The 19252-nt window shown below is 32.8% G+C and overlaps 1 protein-coding gene across 1 annotated transcript; it reads left to right on the top strand.

Moving 5' to 3' along the window:
- Positions 1–3798: 3798 nt before the first annotated feature.
- On the top strand, positions 3799–13361 carry LOC113519506 (uncharacterized). The gene is made up of 8 exons (XM_026904623.3): positions 3799–3956; positions 6307–6421; positions 7091–7261; positions 7973–8270; positions 9615–9815; positions 10588–10753; positions 11888–12015; positions 13152–13361. The coding sequence occupies exons 1-8, from the start codon at positions 3933–3935 to the stop codon at positions 13270–13272; spliced, it is 1224 nt and encodes a 407-aa protein (XP_026760424.2). The 5' UTR covers positions 3799–3932; the 3' UTR covers positions 13273–13361.
- Positions 13362–19252: the final 5891 nt, after the last annotated feature.

Raw genomic sequence — 19252 nt, 5'->3', positions numbered from 1 at the left:
TGCACCTTCCGGGAACTGCTCGTTTAGCTATAGGAACAGCATATAGACCAGAGTCAGTTTCGGTAGATACTGCTATTGAAAATCTTAGTAGCTCGTTGGACACTTTTTCAAGTTATGATTCAATTTATATACTCACAGACTTCAATGTAAATATAAATAATAAGGGAGCCTCGTCTACATCTGCTTTGACAACCTTTCTATTTCAACGAAATCTTTACCAACTTGTTAATGAACCAACAAGGGTGACTGATAATACTTCGTCACAAATAGATCTTGTAATTACTGATACACCGGCCATCTGCTTCAGAATTTACGTCTATCACAACCCAAAGCTTAGCGATCATGCCATGGTGGTGGCTGAACTTAAAATGAAAAAACCACAGCGAAGTCCGCAATATATATATAAGAGGATTCTTGGCAATATTGATATGAATAGTTTTAATAGTGATCTCATCAGCTTGGACTGGGAAAGTGTAAATAAGATGACAACCTTAGACGCAAGAGTTAACCGATTTAACGAACTAATTAACACTTTATTTGATGTTCATGCTCCAATGCGAAAGATATGTATCAATAGCAATAAGCCACATCCATGGATTACCGATAACATTAAGATCATGATGAGACTACGCGACTCTGCTCTACGCAGGGCTCGGGCATCGGGAGAGGACAGTCATTTTGATTACTATAAAAGTCTTCGCAACTATACAAGTGGTGCCTTGGAGCGCGAAAAAAAGGCTTATTTCACATTTTACATTAATAATAATAAAAACAAACCCAAACAAATGTGGCATCATCTGAAACAAATATGTACTACAAATAATGTAGACCAGTCATTGATACCAGATCATCTTATGAACCCCGACGCTGTTAACAATTTTTTTCTTGATGTTCCCATTGATCCACAAAGTAACAGAGTGAATAACAAACCCATATCAAGGAAAATGGTGAGCAATGAATTTAATATCACATCGTGTGACGAAGAGAAAATAATTAAAATAATCAATGCAGTCAATACTAAAGCTTGCGGCCACGATGGAATAACTATAGAAATGCTGAGAATGACACTCAATGTTACCCTTCCTATTATTACAAAATTAATTAACGATTCAATCTCATCCAATTATTTTCCCCAAGAATGATCAATTGCTAAAATTAAACCAATTCCAAAAGGATCAGAAGTTAATGATCTTAAAGATCTGCGGCCTATTAGTCTTCTCCCGATCCTGTCCAAAGTAATAGAAAGGGTGGTTTATGAGCAGCTCGCAGATTATCTTGAAAGCGAAAATCTGCTACCAAAATTGCAATCGGGATTCAGAAGTAATCATGGGACGGCATCTGCCCTCTCCAAAGTCACTGATGACATACTAAAGTCATCTGATGATGGAAAGGCAAGTATGCTGGTTCTTTTAGACTTCTCACGTGCCTTCGATTGTATAAATCACGAACTTCTTTTGATGAAAATGTCATATAATGGCGTGTCGTCTGCGGCATGTAGATGGTTTGCTTCGTTTTTGGAGCATCGACGCCAATACGTGGAGATGCGGACAGATCAGGGTGTTATAACTAAATCTCAAATAAAAGCTGTTAATAGAGGAACGCCGCAGGGCTCCATACTGAGCCCTTTATTATTTTTGATATATACATCTGATCTTCCTGCTAACATTAGAAATTGCCAGCTACATCTTTACGCGGATGATACCCAACTTTACTACTCTTTCGAACCTGAAAATTTAAGACAGGCGGAAATAAATATAAATAATGATTTGAATTCGCTTCTCAAATGGTGTCACTGTAATGCTCTTGTACTAAACCCTACGAAGTCCAAGTTTTTGGTATTGGGTAATAAAATGCAGTGTAAGAAAACTAAACGCCAATGTCCTCAGATTCTTGTCAATAACCAGCCAATAGAAAGAGTTGAAACTGTAAAAAATCTTGGACTTTTATTTGATGAGGAATTACGCTTCATAGAACATGTAAATACAAAGATAAGATTAGCATTTTATAAACTTAAAACACTTTATCATGTGAGGAAATATTTGAGCATACCAGTTCGTGTAACTCTAGTGGAGTCTCTAGTATTGTCCCTTTTCAACTATTGCGACACAGTATATGGCCCTAGATTGCTAGAGCGAACTCGAGGATCTATTCAGCGAGTACAAAATGCCTGCATACGTTTTTGCTATAACATCACTAAACGAGAACATATTACACCATATTACAACAAAAATGATATATTGAATATGGCTTCACGAAGAGAGCTTCATTTCTCTTGTTTTGTTCAGAAGATTGTTCATAGTGGACGGCCAGAATATTTGTACGAGAAACTGGACTGGGTTAGAAATAGACATCATAGAGGACTTCGAGAGTGCAGATTAAATATATTAAAAATTCCACCACACAGATCTGCAAATTATAGAGGAGGTTTTAAATTTACAGCCGCAAAAATTTGGAACGACCTGCCTCCACCCTTACACCAACCATTAACGCCATTACATTTTAAAAACCTAATGAAGAAAAGGATTTTACTTATGCGGAAGCAACCCTCGGATCGTGGAGCTGGCTCTCGTCATCGAATGTAGTGCATCGAAAATTGTATATCACTTTTAAGGATTTTTTTTTTTTTCTTGTCACTAATTTGGTATATTGGATTCTTGTTCTGTTATATTTTTTTTTTTTCTTTTACTCATTGTTTTTATACTTGTTTATTTTAGTTTTTGTATTGTTTTCTTTTACTTTTTATGTAATATCTGCATCAATATATATATTTGATAATGAAACGGTGCCCCGTGTAGGTGCAAACTGAAAATCAGCGCTGAACGAACATCAGTCCAGCAAAAGCTGAGTTTGTACCTATTGCCAGGCGCATACGATTAATGGACAATATATTGATAAATTAATTATAATTTGTGAAGAATGGCAATTAATTTTATTATTATTATTATTATTATTATATCTTTATATAATTTATCTTTAATTGTACGGTTATTACCCTTATACATTCTACAGTTTTCTTTCAGCTTCTCAAAGGTTGACTGTAAGAGATCCCTTTATGGGATAAGTCCGCCATTGTATACTAAATCATTTACTAGTATTTAATCTGAGTTATGTACAATAAAGATTTTTACAATTTACAATATAATTATTTAATATTGTTTAATCTCCGGCATCTTATAAATCGATGTTTATTCAAATTAATTTCCACTCACAAATTATAAGAGTCTCTATGGTTTAGTGCTAGGTATGTTACTTTTTGTAAAAGAGATCCTGGGTGTGTTTCATGGTAGAGTCATGTTACATAATGAACTTTTCTAAATTGATGAGAGTTTGAGTGTTGAGGCTGTGCTGTGATGTTATCATAAGTAATTGACAAAATTTATATAAAGCTCATGACTTCTTTCGCGTGTGATCTGAAGCCTATCAAATGGATTTTAAAACATAAGTTCATCCACTGGTACACAACCGGATATTAATTTACTAAACGAATAAATAATTAAGAAGTAGGTTTAGGTTGAAGTATTATGGTAAAGATCAGCAAAGAATACAGCATCTAAATGCGGAAATGTATAAATTATAAGTGCCATTGTAACGAGTAATACAAAATCGCACGCAAAATGATGCAGCAGCAATTGTTTTAATGTATGTGTACGAATACATTTTAGAAAACTGTTTTTTAGGTTATATTAATTTTAAGTATAAAATGTTGTGTAATTATTGTTGATTTTTCTAAATATTTCCCGAGATACTTAATGAATGAAACAAGTAGAAAAGTGTGGATAATGGATTAACACTTATTAAGTTTATAACAATCTCTAAAAACCATAGCAACTGTTTTGTAATATTCGATATCTAGTCTATTATTATCGATGCATCACTATTGGTCCATGAGTTGATATTCATTTAGACGATAAACAGCGCAGGCGTAAGTCGACATGTCCGCGAGCGCGGGAATTACGGTATGTATATTTGTATCTGCTTATATACTTATTTCTAAAAAAAAAATATTAACAAAAATATTCTGTAATGAATATTTCAATTAAGTAGATAAAATTTTTAATATACTTTGATAATGTATACTTAGTGTAAAGTAGTTATGACTTTAATATTTGGTACTCTACTAATCTATTGATGCGAATGAAGCTAAGCGAAGGGATAATTATTTTTTTGTATCACCTTTAATTGTTTGTGCACTTGTATTTTTCTTGTATATTATCTAAGCTCTATTAATTAACTTCAACATTTTCTCCATATGGATGTAGGGAGATCTTTGGTAATGTCCTATAAGAGGTGCAAACCGACATATGCATGTTTATAAACTGTAGATGTACCTAAGTATATATACTTTTGTAAATTTTCATCATATTTTGAAAAGCATTCTTGCACTATAATTATGCAAATACAAGTAAGAACCGTATGCCGGACTTACACTGATCTAAGTGGAATACAATTAAAATATTATTTTTTATTTAAATAACTTAGTCAATGGTGATAACTTATTAAACATAATTTTACGAAAATATTTTTATTAGTATAAGTGCACGAAGTAATAGAAAAATAATATTAAATTAATTTTATTGATTTTTTTTTAAATAAGTATCCATTTTCGACCTTATAACCATTTGTTTATAATACGGTACAAGATATTTTCGTCCATTCTAGGGAGGATCGCATGTAGATCGATAGATATAATCCTTGCCCGCAGCTATATTCCAGCCGGTCGACTTCCACGTGATTATCTTTGAAAATCATTATGGTTAATTTGTAATGAATTCGTAATGGTAGCTCGACTGGCTTGATTTCATTCGCATCTTTTCATCATTATTAACATAAGCGAATACACTATTACTTCTTCATCCAATATCCTCACAGTTACTTCACAATACATTTATGAAAATATTATGTATACACGGAAGAACTTAGAGAGTTTTAAAAAACTCAAAGACTGTACAAGTAGAAACTTACGCAATATAAATAAGCTTATTTTACCTAAATGCCGTCTGCACAAAATCAGTAATTCATTCTATGGTAATTGCATAAGATTTTATAATAAACTGCCAGAATCTGCATTAAATCTGACAGAGAGGCAATTCAAATCTTATATTAAACAATTTTTATGTAAGAAAGCCTATTACAGGATAAACGAATTCATAGATGACAACATATCAAGTAAATAATTAGTTTATTAGCATACAACGTTATGATTTTATTTTCTCATTGCTTTCTTGATTTAATTGATTGATTTTAGAAATATGAAAGCGTAGCGGTTTTTGTATTAATTGCCGCATGCATTCTTATGTAAAATGTGAATACTATAACTATCAGATGGCAATTGTGAGTAGCTTTGACGTGGTCTAGTGTTTTGAGTAGTCATGCTCACTAAAATGTCCAGACTTGTGGCGGCATAGTGGGCCGGGTCATTGGGCTCCCTAAAATATGGTCGAGCGCAGTGATGGCTGGCTCATCCGTCATACTCGTGAACGGGTGCTGCTTGTAGGGACTGGTCTGCTCTAATCACTATGACTGATTTCCTCTTATTAATTGTTTAACCAGTTGGTTATGTATTCAATATTTTTTCTTTTTGAGTATTTAGTTGAATTAGTGCTAATTGGTGGTTTGTATTCACACACTTAAACTTAAAAATGTAAAGTAATAATAAAATTATTTAAAAGAGCAACACGCAAGTTTCTTGCTCGTTCTTCTTGTGATGAGACAGCTTTCCGAACGAGCGGTAGATTAAAAAAAATGTAATGACTATTCAAAAGTGCTTCAATGTAAGTTTATTTGAATAAATGATTTTCTATTCTATTCTATTCTATTCCATTAAAAACGCTCCCATGAATGTGGCCACTTTGTAATCAAATATCGAGTTAACTATGACCATAAAATCGAAATGTCTTTGACTGCAGTCCTGAGAGTATTACTTTAGTATTATTGAACAAAAACATGTTCTAGCTTATTATTTAAATTCTAAGACATAAATGTATGTACCTATTTTTCAAAATTTAACTTATAATGCCAAAAAGCTGACAGGCCATCTGATTGAAATTAAGAATTGTCGCCTACAAACATGTATAATCACTCATGGGTAACCATATGATTATGGTTTATACCTTTAACTACCATATGTGAGATATGGCAAATCACAATTTCCTTCAAAATGAAATACAGCTAGCCACGTTAGGGTGGCAAAGATACGTGTGACACAGACTGATGTCGTAGCAGATAACTTTTGTACAAAATCTCCCTTTGTCAGTCTAGCCATATTTATTTGATTCCCATTCCCTTAACATTTATGTTTTGTGGTAGTGGTGGCAATGGTTGGTGCATACCAACGACGTGAAACAACTGTGGGCGGCGCAACCGACGTATCTGATTTCACAGGCCGTTTACTTACTAGCCGGTCTGCTGACATTAATACATGGTAAGGTTATAAATCATCTTCTATACTTATAATAAATCTGTAGAGAGGTCAATTCTGTGCATGAAATATATTTCCAAAATAACTATCAGAGGGTGATTAGTGATCAATACTGATGCCAAAAATGCAATCAGTAAAATTTTTGTCTGTCTGTCTGTCTGTCTGTCTGTCCGTCTGTCTGTTCGTTATAGAAACAAAAACTACTCGATGGATTTTAACGAAACTTGGTACAATTATTCTTCATTCTCCTGGGCAGGTTATAGCATACTTTTCATCACGCCACGATCATTAGGAGCAGGGCAGTGAAGGGAAATGTCAAAAACGTCCACCCGTGCGACGCCGGGACGGGTCACTAGTAATAAATATTATCGTTATTGTCATCCTGTCAAACCAACAAAAAACATCTCTATTACTTGTCATATTTCGGTTCACTCTTTATCTAAACATGTTCTTTAAAATGGTGCATTCATATTTTTCATAGTCGTTGTTGATAGACAACTCCCCTAAAATAAAATTATAACTAAAAACATCGACCAAACAAGAAATTTAAAAGATACTTAGGCACAGGAAGATAAAATGTTCACTTGTCAATGTTTTATTATTTTAATTTGATTGAGATATTGTAACGTTTGATGAAGTATTTATTAACGAACCTCCGTTTTTACAATAAAGCTTTCAGAAAAGGTGGTAGATGGCCGTATTTCTGGCTAGGAACCGTACTGCACGGGCTCTATGCGGACAATTTTTGGCACTTCGTTCTGCCGGAATATGACAATTTCTGGCATTCGCAAACACCCATCATATTCCTCGGCGCTCGAACGCCACTTCATATAATATTCGTGTGTAAGTATCACCACTGTAACTATCTTATTTATTTATATATGTACATAGTTAATTTGTCTCATTATTTGTTTTATATGTCTTAGAAACAAACAAACTGATAATATAAACAGCATCATACATTGGCTTTCCTGAAGACTATAAGATTGCTGACTAGAAGACTGCTTTCGTATCTATTCAGACTTCACTGGCATACCATCCTTCAAAGTAAAACAAAGTTATACAAGCACAGCTGCTTGGCTACATAAACATGAGAGTATATTATGTACGAGTATATAGATGACTTTGTACTAAGTACTTCAATAAACACCTGTTTTACCGGTAACAATAAGGTCAAAACGTATATTACATGTATAAATTAAATTATTTTTTGATATTTTATTTTCTATTTATTTATCTAAGACACATCAACAGTCAGTGAAATCGTTATTAATCTTTTATAAAAGTATTCTACCAGTAAAACTGAACATTTTTATTAAATAAACAAAAAGTTGAAATAAAAAAATGATTTTAAAGCATCCTAATTTGTGTCGAATGCCTAAGCAAACAAATTAAATTAGAATGAACTACTTTATGCAAAATAAATAAAATTGGCACACCAAATAACAACAACGTGCATATTACTAGCGCTTTGCAGAATTGATAAAACAAGATGAACTTATCACGGCGATTCATATTATACTCTAGTACTAGTAATATATTTATAATTTACAGACCCAGCATTCATATACCACGCCGCTTACGCAATCTCGAGACTGAATCTACCAAGATACGCGGAGCCATTCGCCGTCGGTTTGGTCACCGTCCTCATCGACATCCCATACGATATCGTAGCTGTTAAGTTCGTGCACTGGACATGGCATGATACGGACCCAAACATCTTCGACCGCCATTACTGGGTGCCCTGGAACTCATACTATTTCCACGCAACATTCGCAGCTAGTTTCTTCTTCTTTTTCAACGCTAGCAGACGGTGGCTCGCACCAAAAGTTGCGCAGTGGGAATCGGCTGGGTTAGAAACAATTTTTTTTAATATTTTATAATTATAAAATGACAATGATGTAGTAAAGCGAGATAACTAGGCATTTAAACAGCTTCAAGCTAAGCAGCCTGTAAACACGTTGCTGCTTGTAGCTTAATGGTTAGGAGAAATCACAGATAATATAATACTATACTAGGCGAAATGAACCAGTTATAAAAGTCCAAGAACTATATATTACGTCTTAAGGCATAGGTTTTTTCACAGATGATAATGGCTTCTCGTGACGAATTCATCAGGAATTAACTACAATAATTTCCTAGAGAGACCGTGTAAAGGTGAACTAGCATAGTATAGTACGAGCAATAAAGTTGCTAATCTCAATTATTAATATGCTTCAGATTAGGCAACACCCTAATTTGTGTCTTTATCTAGTAAAAATCCGCTTCACATTTCAAATATCTGGTTTTAAATAGCGATTTTTCTGATGATAGTTTCTTATTGGGTTGAAAATGGAATGGTAACTCCGCCTGTAATATCGGTATTCGCTGTTGAGGCTGCATTGATAAATAATGATAGATGAGGGTAAAAACAAGTCAGTTAACCCATCGTGACAAATTCTACAAGAATTAACCACGATAGTTTCCAGGGGGAACCGCGTGGAGGTCGACCAGATGGGGTATATTGCTAACAATGGGTCTATTAAACCCCATTACTAACAATCCTTTTTTCCCAACAGCGAAGTAATTAAACGATTTCCGTCGACTCAAAAATCCCCTGTGTATAGATATCTAAATGTAAAATTTTATTAAATAATTTTTTGAATTTAAATATTTTCGTCTCTGTGGCGATGGAGGCTGGCTGACACCAAAATTTTGTGCATTTGCAATTTAAATTTATAAATAACGTTTCAATGACGTTATATTTAGTGCCTACTAATAAGGTTTGATTACAATAAATTCACATATTGCCGTTCCCAGAGAATAAAACAGTATGATATCACCACACAAATATAAATTTTCACGAAGTTATCATGAGCTTTATATGTAGCAACCGCTCCCTGGCGTATAGCGAACGGATTGTATTACATCCACACAATTGTCATTTTTGGCGACTTGATTTGGCTCTACATTTTATCGTGTATACTTAAAATCTAGTATACTTAATCTAAAATTGCAATGTTATAATGCGATAGAAAAAAACTATGACTACTTGTATTTTTAATAACTTTCCACATAATAGCAGAAAAGACACGAAAAAGTGAAGTAGATGTTAGAGAACCTGTTAATTTCAAATGGAACATTAAAATTAATATAATGTCAGTTATCATTTTATTCTCCAAGGACGGCAATATATATTTACAATTACATTGACCAGGAAATCAGTGGAGTGGAAATCTGTCCTTATCGCCTCCCTGTTGGGCATGCCAGGCGGCGTGTTAATGTTCGTGCCACTTTATCATCCACTACACGATGTGTTGGGCATCCACTCGGAAGTCACATTTTTCCTTCTCTTCTCTATATTCAGCGTGTTCGTCTTACATGGCCTGCTATCTGATAGAGAAAAATCCAAGTCAAGGTGAGTTTATCGATTAGAATTCTCATATATACGTAATCGATTCATAAATATCAAATATCATTACTTACTTAAACTTAAAGACTCAGTCAGTAATCCTAATAAGTATTTAGTGTGAAGAAGGACGAAATATTTTCATTGGACTCAATAATAAAGCATATTTATAGGCTCATATACAATGTTCTGCAGCGCTGGACCTGAGGTAGAGCGAGGGGAGCGCTCGCTCTAGGTCACAACAAGGGGCATTAAAAAACCAAAGACAAAATAAAATTTTCAGCGCAAAAATAAAATTTATTGATGCTATTTGAGAGGTATGGAAACAGTGATGTCATATCAGTTTGTGAAAATTAGAGAATTATTATTTATTTAACATAAAACTGACGCAGAATTTATGTGAAGCTAAAGCGTTCATCGAATCTTCCGAAAAATAATTACGCTCTACGTTGTATTCGGGAATTTTTTGAACATATTGATCAAAAAATTCTGTGTGTTTTAGGAGTTATGTTTAAGGAGGAACGCTGCTGCCCAGCCCTCGATCACTAAGTTCCCTTAATCACCTCGTCGGTACGGACGATGTATTCGGTTAATGTATTGATCTATCACCTGTCGCGTATGGAAAGCTTGTTATTATCTTTAATTTCAGTAATTTAATTACAGATCGTCTAATTAAACGATTTCTTATTAAAATACATATCATTATCATCAGTCTATGTTATCAATATAAAGATAATGGTTTCTCTATGGGTGAAATTATTATTTAATTAATATTTTACAGATTAACTACTATTGACTACGTGCTTATTCTACAACTAGTCATCCACTATGTGATTTATTGGGTGTTCGTGGTATTTTTCCACCCAGAGCGCGAGTGGTCACTAGGATTACATGAACCGGTCGGCCCTTGCAATGAAGTAGCCACACTCACCACACCTTTTGGTCAAGTAAGAATATGTACAAATATTTTTACAAAATAAATTGCAACCCTGGATTGGCTTTAATCTTGTTAATTTTTACACACTGAATATAAATTTTTACTGACATCCCACAAACACTAATTTACCCAATTAATAATTTATTTATTTATTTATTATATACAGTGCATTCATAAATAATTATAAATATAAATAAATATTCTCAGAACCCTATGTAAATCTTCATAAAAGACAATTTCCATTCACCATTTTATTCCTTTAGGAGTCGATTTTTTAAAATTCCCTACCCAAAGAAGGATTAGGATTTCCCCTGTAAACCATCATGGTTTATTCTTATTGAATTCGTCACGATGGGCTAACTGACACTCACTGATGCCCCGCCAGTTTGTACCGATGGCACAGGCGGGGTTACAATTTCATTATCACACATTAAACTAACACTAACACATTTAACGAACACAAAAACTAGGCCGTACAGAGCGAGCAAAAAGAAACTTTATCACACTGCGTTAAAGTGTATATTCGATAACCCTTACCATAAAAATCACACTTTCCATTTCACTTTCAATAACAAATAGTACTGAGAGCGACATTAAGTCATTCAGAATGATAATTACTTATAACTGTAATTATAATTTGTCACTTAATAAAAATAATAATTTCACTAAATGATAATAAATTAAATGTAGCAATAATTTTCTTGCCTAGTAGGAATCGACCGGCCCTTCCCATAGATTAATGAAAAAGAGCTGTTTCAAGTTCAACCCTCTGTTTCGAGGTGCAACGTCTGCACCCTACAAGGTTATATTCAAATAACAAGGAGAAGGGACAAAATTAGACAAACTTTCTGTTCTTTAAACGTGTACATAAGTATATAATTTATAATGTTTTAATCTATTATTAACCTTTTTGTAACATAATAATTTAATAAATGATACATATCTACTAAGAAAAGAAGGATCCCAAGGTCCGTCTAGTCTGACTTCTTGCTTCCTACACAAAAGTGCCATACGCTCCTTGTATCACTAGGTTCGAGAGTCTACATAAGTCTCAGTATTTTAGTTATATGTATGGATTCTTTCAAACAATTCATCTGTCTTTCTTTATACTTGCCTAATACATATTTTATATAATTTAATGCAGACTCTACTGAAGCGCAAATACTTCTGCCCCGATAATTACGACGAGGGTTACTTCAGTTTCCATTGCGTTGGCGGGCAGAAACCCGCTAATGGACTGAGTTGGTACGTCGTGTGCGGTACTCCGTTTGCGTGAGTATACTCATTTTATACATTCAAACATACATATGTCACACTTGGGTCTCATTAAGTACTTACCAGGGAAATTAAGCATGCGTTGCCGAGCCTCAGGAATTCATTTTACCCCTTTTTTAGATGAACCCCATGTTGTGGTCGATGCCAAATCCTCGACAGACATTTATATTATTTAAAAAAGAACGAGGTTTAATTTAACGGTGTTTTAGTTGCATTAGTAATTTTTAATTAATATATATATAGTTTACAAATTTTCACATTTAAAATGTTATTAAGATATGTTATGATATTTTGTTTTCGCCAATTTTAAACCTATTTAAGATTTTTCAATAACGTGAAGAAGACAGTACAGCAATAACAATCGTTGATAATTTTTAGAACAACATTAAAAAAAAAGTATAAAATGTTCTAAAAACTAAAATAACACTAACTTTTTAATAACAGCATCTTATAAATATGGATACCTATCTGTATTAGGTTATATTGCATAGTACATATATGTATACCATAGTGCATATATACCATATATATAAACAGCAATGCAAACATTATAAATTAAAAATTCTATGCACTTTCTAAGTTTTAGATGAATCATTAGTTTCGTAGTAGTATAAAAAAATATTTCAGCATTATACATAAGTGTAATAAATATTACTACTCAAAAGAATTTCATCCATTAACGACACGACGCAAAGAAATGAAAAATGCAATAATGGAAAATCATTAGGACAGGTAGGTGGACAAGAAAGTCTACTACAAAATGACAAATCGTACTGGAAACCTGAATAAAAATCTGAATTGACGTGCCGAATTCCATTACACTTGGTCATTCATTCCACATTTTTATATAGGTATTCGAAGTTTAAAGTGTTGAATCTAAACAAATTTAAATTGACCGATAATTGATGTTCGGTATACAAAACAGTGAGTAGTTAGTTCGAGAATCATTCTAATCCAAGCATTTGGATTTGTTATTTCAGTGTAGACGTGCTCTATGTATAAAGACAATAGTTGTCGAACTGTGCACTAATGTGACACTCTTCTTTTATTATATAAAGTAGATGATAGCATAATAATACTTGCTGTGAAAGTAGGTTACTTAATTATCTTGTTTCTATATATTTTAATTTCAGAAACCGAGCAGAATATATAACTTTACTATCAACAATACTGATAGTGGCATTTGGAGTGTTCTATGGACTGTACTTCAAGACCCAACCATCACCGTCGAATAAAAAATTTAAAACTAAATAAACAGAAGCCGAAGCAGAATTTTTTTTAAATGAAAGATACTGAAAATATTTTTATTGTTGTAAAAAATATTAAATCAATTTATAAAGACATTTTTGGTTTTCTTTTTGGCAAAGAATATTAACTACACTGAATATTAACCTATTACGTAGCTAAGTAGCAGTTACAAAACAAGAAAAAATATTAAGTAGAGCCAAATTTACCTAACTACATATTTTTATAATTATTTTTACCCACAACTTCGTTTTCGTAACTGAGAAATGTTCGTTGAGCGGGATAAAAAATAGTCTATTTCTTTCTTCAGTTCATGTAGCACTTATATGTCAAATTTTAATAAAGATTTGTTGAGCTCTTAAAGCACCAAGAGGTAACAAACAACTTTATTTTCACATTTGAAAATGGCAGTGAAATTGCAGGATACGGAGGCATAATGTAAGGAATCCCACAATGCTAAATAGTAATACTGCAGCTTCGTGGTAATTTGTTAAATTTTGAAGATTATAAGTAAAAGAAAAAAGTTATATAAGATATACTCTCGATCCGAAAAATTAGGTAGTATATCAATGTAAATTAATTTTATGTAACATATAACAAGGAAAAATGACTGATTTTTGTTTGTTACGATTTAACTCAAAAACTACTCAACCAACTTTAACGAAAGCTATATCTCCTCAGAGTAACATAGGTTCTTTTATATTTTCCGTAAAAAACCCGTGCGAAGCCTGGGCGGGTTGCTAGTAATATCTATAAATTTATATAATTTTTATTTTTTTAATCAATGTAACAAATAAAATGGATAAACATAGACAAATACAAATTTGTTTAAAATATAATAGAAAAAATATATATTTAAAATAAAATTTGGAATCTTTATTTTTATCCGTGGAATTATTGTTATTTTGCAAGTCTGGTTCGATTTGGTCATCCGTTTTGTCTACGGCTTGCAATATTATTACAAGAAATTGTTATAATATTTAATAATATTTTCTTTATTTCATATAAAGTTTATTTTACAATATTATAAAAAATATATCTGAATCTGGACCATTGTGGCGGCGTCATAGCAACGGAGAGTAGGGGTGCAGGAGTGAGAGATAGAGAAAGTGAAAGAGCTGCACTGAGTAGGAAGCACATGCGTCATGTATACACGCTAAACTTTATTGATTTTTGTTATTTATTTACTTATTTTTTTTTAATAGATGACAATGAAATGGTAACCCCACCTGCGCTATTAATACACGCCGAATGGGCACCGGTAAGGGATGATAGGTCAGAATAAAAAATTTCGGTTTGTGGAAATTGACAGATTATATTTTTCCCGTGATCCTTGAATTATTTCTATCAAAATAAAAAAAATCGACCGCGCTCAACAATATCGAGGTCACTTTTTTTGCACATTTGTTACACTTACTTCAGTCTCAAGTTGTCAGATTATTGAAATACGCGCTTTCCAGCATATAATGAAGCTCCGATGCTACCTTAATCCGACGCACTCGAGTATTTCAAATGACTGTTTTTTTTTTTCACTTTTATTTTCATTAATTTTATTATCAACTCACCACCATGCTCCATATATTATTCATTTACCAAATTAATAATATATAGTGCATTTATAAATAATTATCCAGGTAAATATAAACATTCCCAAAGCCCTATGTAATCCATAACTTAAAAAAAAAATCGTGAATTTCATATGCATGTTACAAATTATTATATTATATACTAAAATAAAAAGGAGTCATAGTGGCTACTACAGCGGGTTTGAGGCCGAAACCTCTATTTAGCATTTTCTGATATTTCTTTAACTGCTCAACTTTACGAGGGAATTTAAATAGGCTGCCCCCACACCTATCGTCTGAGTAGCCTCGGACTCCCTTCTCTATGAATTTGTGCTCCCTATTTATACCGATATGACGTAAAATTTTTGATAGCGCGTTTCAGAATTTTCCGCCCAACCCCGCCCGCGCCCTACTGCGCTAAGTGCGAATACCATGGCGGGAGGCCAGGCCCGCCTTGATATTAGCGAAATTGATACTATACGAAGTATAGAGTTAATAGTGTCAATTTGAAATTTAAAATAATTTTGCATTAAGCCACACATATTGCAATGGATTATTTAAAAATATTTTTATTTTCTTTGCTAGGGGACCCAAAAGTGATACTGAAAATTTCAAAATAATCGTCCAAGTGGTGAATAAGGACTCTGTATGAACATTTTAAAACCATTTTTTATTAACAAACTGCAGATAATTAATTACACTCTACTTAGGTATGTTTAATAAGCTATAGCTTAGTAGATATATAGTACCTGTATCACAAGTAACTTAAGGAATTGTGATGGAGGTGACGTTGATGACAATATATTCATAAATTTTCCTTAATCGACAATAGTTATATTTTTAACTAGCTATAACCCGTAGCTTTTCCTGCGTGAATTAGTACAAAAAGTATCGCATGCACTAACATAACCGTGTACCAAATTTCATTCAAATTCGTTCAGTATTTTTGTGTCAAAGAGCAATAAATATCCATATGTTACAAACATTAGTATTTATTATATTAATAGGATAAGTTGTCATTGTCGGTACCTATCCGCCGTGATGTTACAGACATGCACGGTTCGCAAAATCAATATTTACAGCGCAGTGCAGTGTTGGCATTCTGCACAAATCATTCATTTTAAACTTTTTTGACAATTCTAAATATAAATAGATACTATTTACTACTAACCTATGTACTATGTATAAATTATATATATAAATTTAAATGGTAATAATATCTAAAACAAAAAAGAGAGTGCAGCTTCGTTAACCCTTACAATAAAATAGATACTTCTTAAATCGAGTAGGCTTGTTAGCGGTAGTCTATAAAACGAATATAATAAGTATGGGCATAGTTAGGATTTAAATTTTTTTTTAGGTAACTGTACATGCTCATGGACATTTATAGGTTTACCCCTTGCCCGCAGCTTCTGTCGTGTGTGATATTAGATTTCTTCTTAGAATCGCTTTCATCTCTTATACCAATAAATCATAGCTGCTGCTCATGACTCCGTCCGCATGACAAATTTTATGAATTCTATTGCAAACCTCTGCTTTTTATACCTTTACGCGCACTTAGCTGCTTCAATAATTCATTCTTACAGTAATCTTCTTCTTCACATACCAGCTCATCATATAGCGGCTTCATTTCCTACTCCTTATTATTATTCAAGCTATTAAACACTGGAACGAATTCCTGCTCGACATAAAATCTACCCTAAGCAAACTTTTAAACATATAATGCGCTCCTATTTCTTAAAAAAAGACCGTTTTATAAACTTCATTCCCTTTATTTATTCATTATTCTCATTTTCTATAGTATATATTTATTTATTTAATTTATTATATGTATGTTTATATATGTCTAATTAAATGTTTATAATATATAAATATATTAAGTATTACTTTTTATATTCCTTCATTTCGATAATGCATCGCCTACTTATTTCTCGGTTTGCCCAATAGTTAACACATACGCACAACGGTCCAAATGAGAAACTAAGAGTGGAAAAGAGACTACATATACATAGTTTATGTACATAGTTTCACTGTGCATAGTTTCACTGTGCATTAAAGTTTTAATAAATAAAATATACATATATACACATATATATATATATATATATATATATATATATATATATATATATATATATATATATATATATATATATATATTAACGTATATGAAAATGAATTAAGGTTCTACACGATTGTCCGTATGCAAAAACTTCAAATTATTCAGAGACCTATAGGTAGGGTTATGCTCGGAGATCCTTTGCGTCACAGAATCCGCTATGAGGATATCCGCGAAAGAACCAAAGTCACCGACATAGCCCGAATGATAAGCGAGCTGAAGTGGCAATGAGATGGTCACACCTGGCCCTTTTAAATGATATCATTTGGACTAGTAGGCCAATTTTGAGATTTTGATTATCCATTTTGGATCCTGTAGTGAAGAAAATAAACATAATTTTTCAGTTACTTCCATTGCAATATGTGCAGACCAAAGATATGTAAAACTATTCCAAATTTCAAATCAATAGCTTAAGTAGTTGCTAAGATATAATACTTTGACAGACAGATGGTATGGTGGTGGTGGTCCTTTGTACTTTTTTGGTGGAAAACTCTAAAAATTAGGCAAAAATAAATCCACTTCCGTGAAAGCAAATAAATATGTTTTCCTAATTTTGCTTAATTTTATTATAAGATTGTATCTTAATAAGTGATAACATGTGTAATTGTTGTAAAACCTGTGGTGCAAATTTGAAGCAAATATTTAACTTAATCGATAGTAATTTTGTAATATTAAAACTATTTGTATGGTACTGACTGGTGCTAAACATAAATATCTTATCCTATTGAGACTATAATGTCTTGGAAAGACAAGTGCGAAATGAGTGTTTCACTAATTCGTTCAATGTAAAAGTGAAATTAAAAATATAATTTCTATCTTAATAAGTTACTCACAAGCTGGTAATAATATGCGCCTTATTTTTTTCATTACAATAATATTTAAAAATTGAAATAAATGAATTAAACTGGTGGAAATATATACTTACCTACATTATTCTAATTATTTAAATATCTAAATCTCCGGCATCAAATCAAATTAATCAATGTGACAACGGCAAAAAACTTGTTCCCTGTCATATCCGATTCTTCAGTGTCACGTAAGCATGTCTAATATTACGTTCACCACAATGGCAATAGTCAACAAACGCTTCTGACTACCCTATTAAGCATTTTAATCGTGAGTATATATATTTTTGTTATAATTCTTAAAATTAAAAGATACATATTGCCGTGCGGTCCCGGCATAGAATGGGCCACCCATACCTTTCCTGTGGCTATTGTAAAAGGCGACTAAAGGAAACTCAATGGTCGAGGGACAAGCAGCAGCATCCCTCTTAAAACATTACCAAAGGCTAACTGCGGTCGCCGACTCGCCTGCCAAGCGTGGCAACTCAGTTCAGTAGTGGATAGTTAACGATTATTATATTTTTAGAAGCTTTTATTTAACTTTATTTAGTAGGTTAGGGCTAACGAATAGGTATCCATTCATTCAATTTTCAACCTATTGTGTAATCCACGTGAATTACGAGTATGATAACAATTCTGTCGTTTTTAGTTTGGTGCCCAGAGTCTAACGAAAAGCCTAAAGGCTATAAAATATTGTTTTATTGACGTTATATATTATAATATTAGGTAGTAAAATAGTGTAGGAAATGGTAACTGTCGGCAATACATACGATATTACTCATATATATATATAAGCCATGTGGTTCTAGCAAAGAAGGCCACCCTTTACTTTCCTGTGGCTGTCGTAAGAAGCGACTAAGGGAGGGCGAGGGATGATCAAAAGCGCCCTTCTTAAAACATCTCTAAAGTCTAACTATGGTTGCCAATCTGCCTGCCAAGCATGGCAACTACTGGCAAAACCACCTAAGGCTTGCGGCTTATGTTTAGCAATGAAAAGTTAAAGGCTGGTATGATGATGATGATTATTATTATGACTTCATTGGGGCTCCGATGATTTTGCCAATGTTAAGGTAAGAAAAGACACTGCAATTTTATCGGTGATGTGATGTTTGTCCGTGTTTGTTGAATATCCTCACCAGTGATCTTTCAAGAAGAATGGCTAATGAATGAAAACGAGGTATATCTATCTAATATGCCTCTTATAATAGTTATTACAGGTCGCGACCTTAAAATGATTAACTGACGATTTTTAGAGTCGCAAACATAATTGTGCTACCTTAGTGATATAATTATTATAGTATATAAAACATATTTTTAGAGTAACTGTAATTGTAGGTAAAGTGATTGTAGGTAGACTGTAATGTTCGTTTTGTTGATAAAGTATAAGTGTAGTATAAACGTGTCAAATGTTTATATTACATTGTGTTTGATAAGGGCTCCATAAAATAAAATGATTGACA

Source organism: Galleria mellonella, unplaced genomic scaffold (assembly GCF_026898425.1).
Source record: "Galleria mellonella isolate WM207_F2 unplaced genomic scaffold, CSIRO_AGI_GalMel_v1 utg33, whole genome shotgun sequence".
NCBI classification, from domain to species: Eukaryota; Metazoa; Arthropoda; class Insecta; order Lepidoptera; family Pyralidae; genus Galleria; species Galleria mellonella.
The sequence above is the reverse complement of the archived record's forward strand: the minus strand, read 5'-3'. Positions and strand labels throughout refer to the sequence as shown.

Coding starts and splice junctions, on each gene's coding strand:
- LOC113519506 (XM_026904623.3), top strand. CDS start 3,933: ATGTCCGCGAGCGCGGGAATTACG. Junction 3,957..6,306: donor CCGCGAGCGCGGGAATTACG/GTATGTATATTT, acceptor GTTTTGTGGTAG/TGGTGGCAATGGTTGGTGCA. Junction 10,754..11,887: donor TCACCACACCTTTTGGTCAA/GTAAGAATATGT, acceptor AATTTAATGCAG/ACTCTACTGAAGCGCAAATA.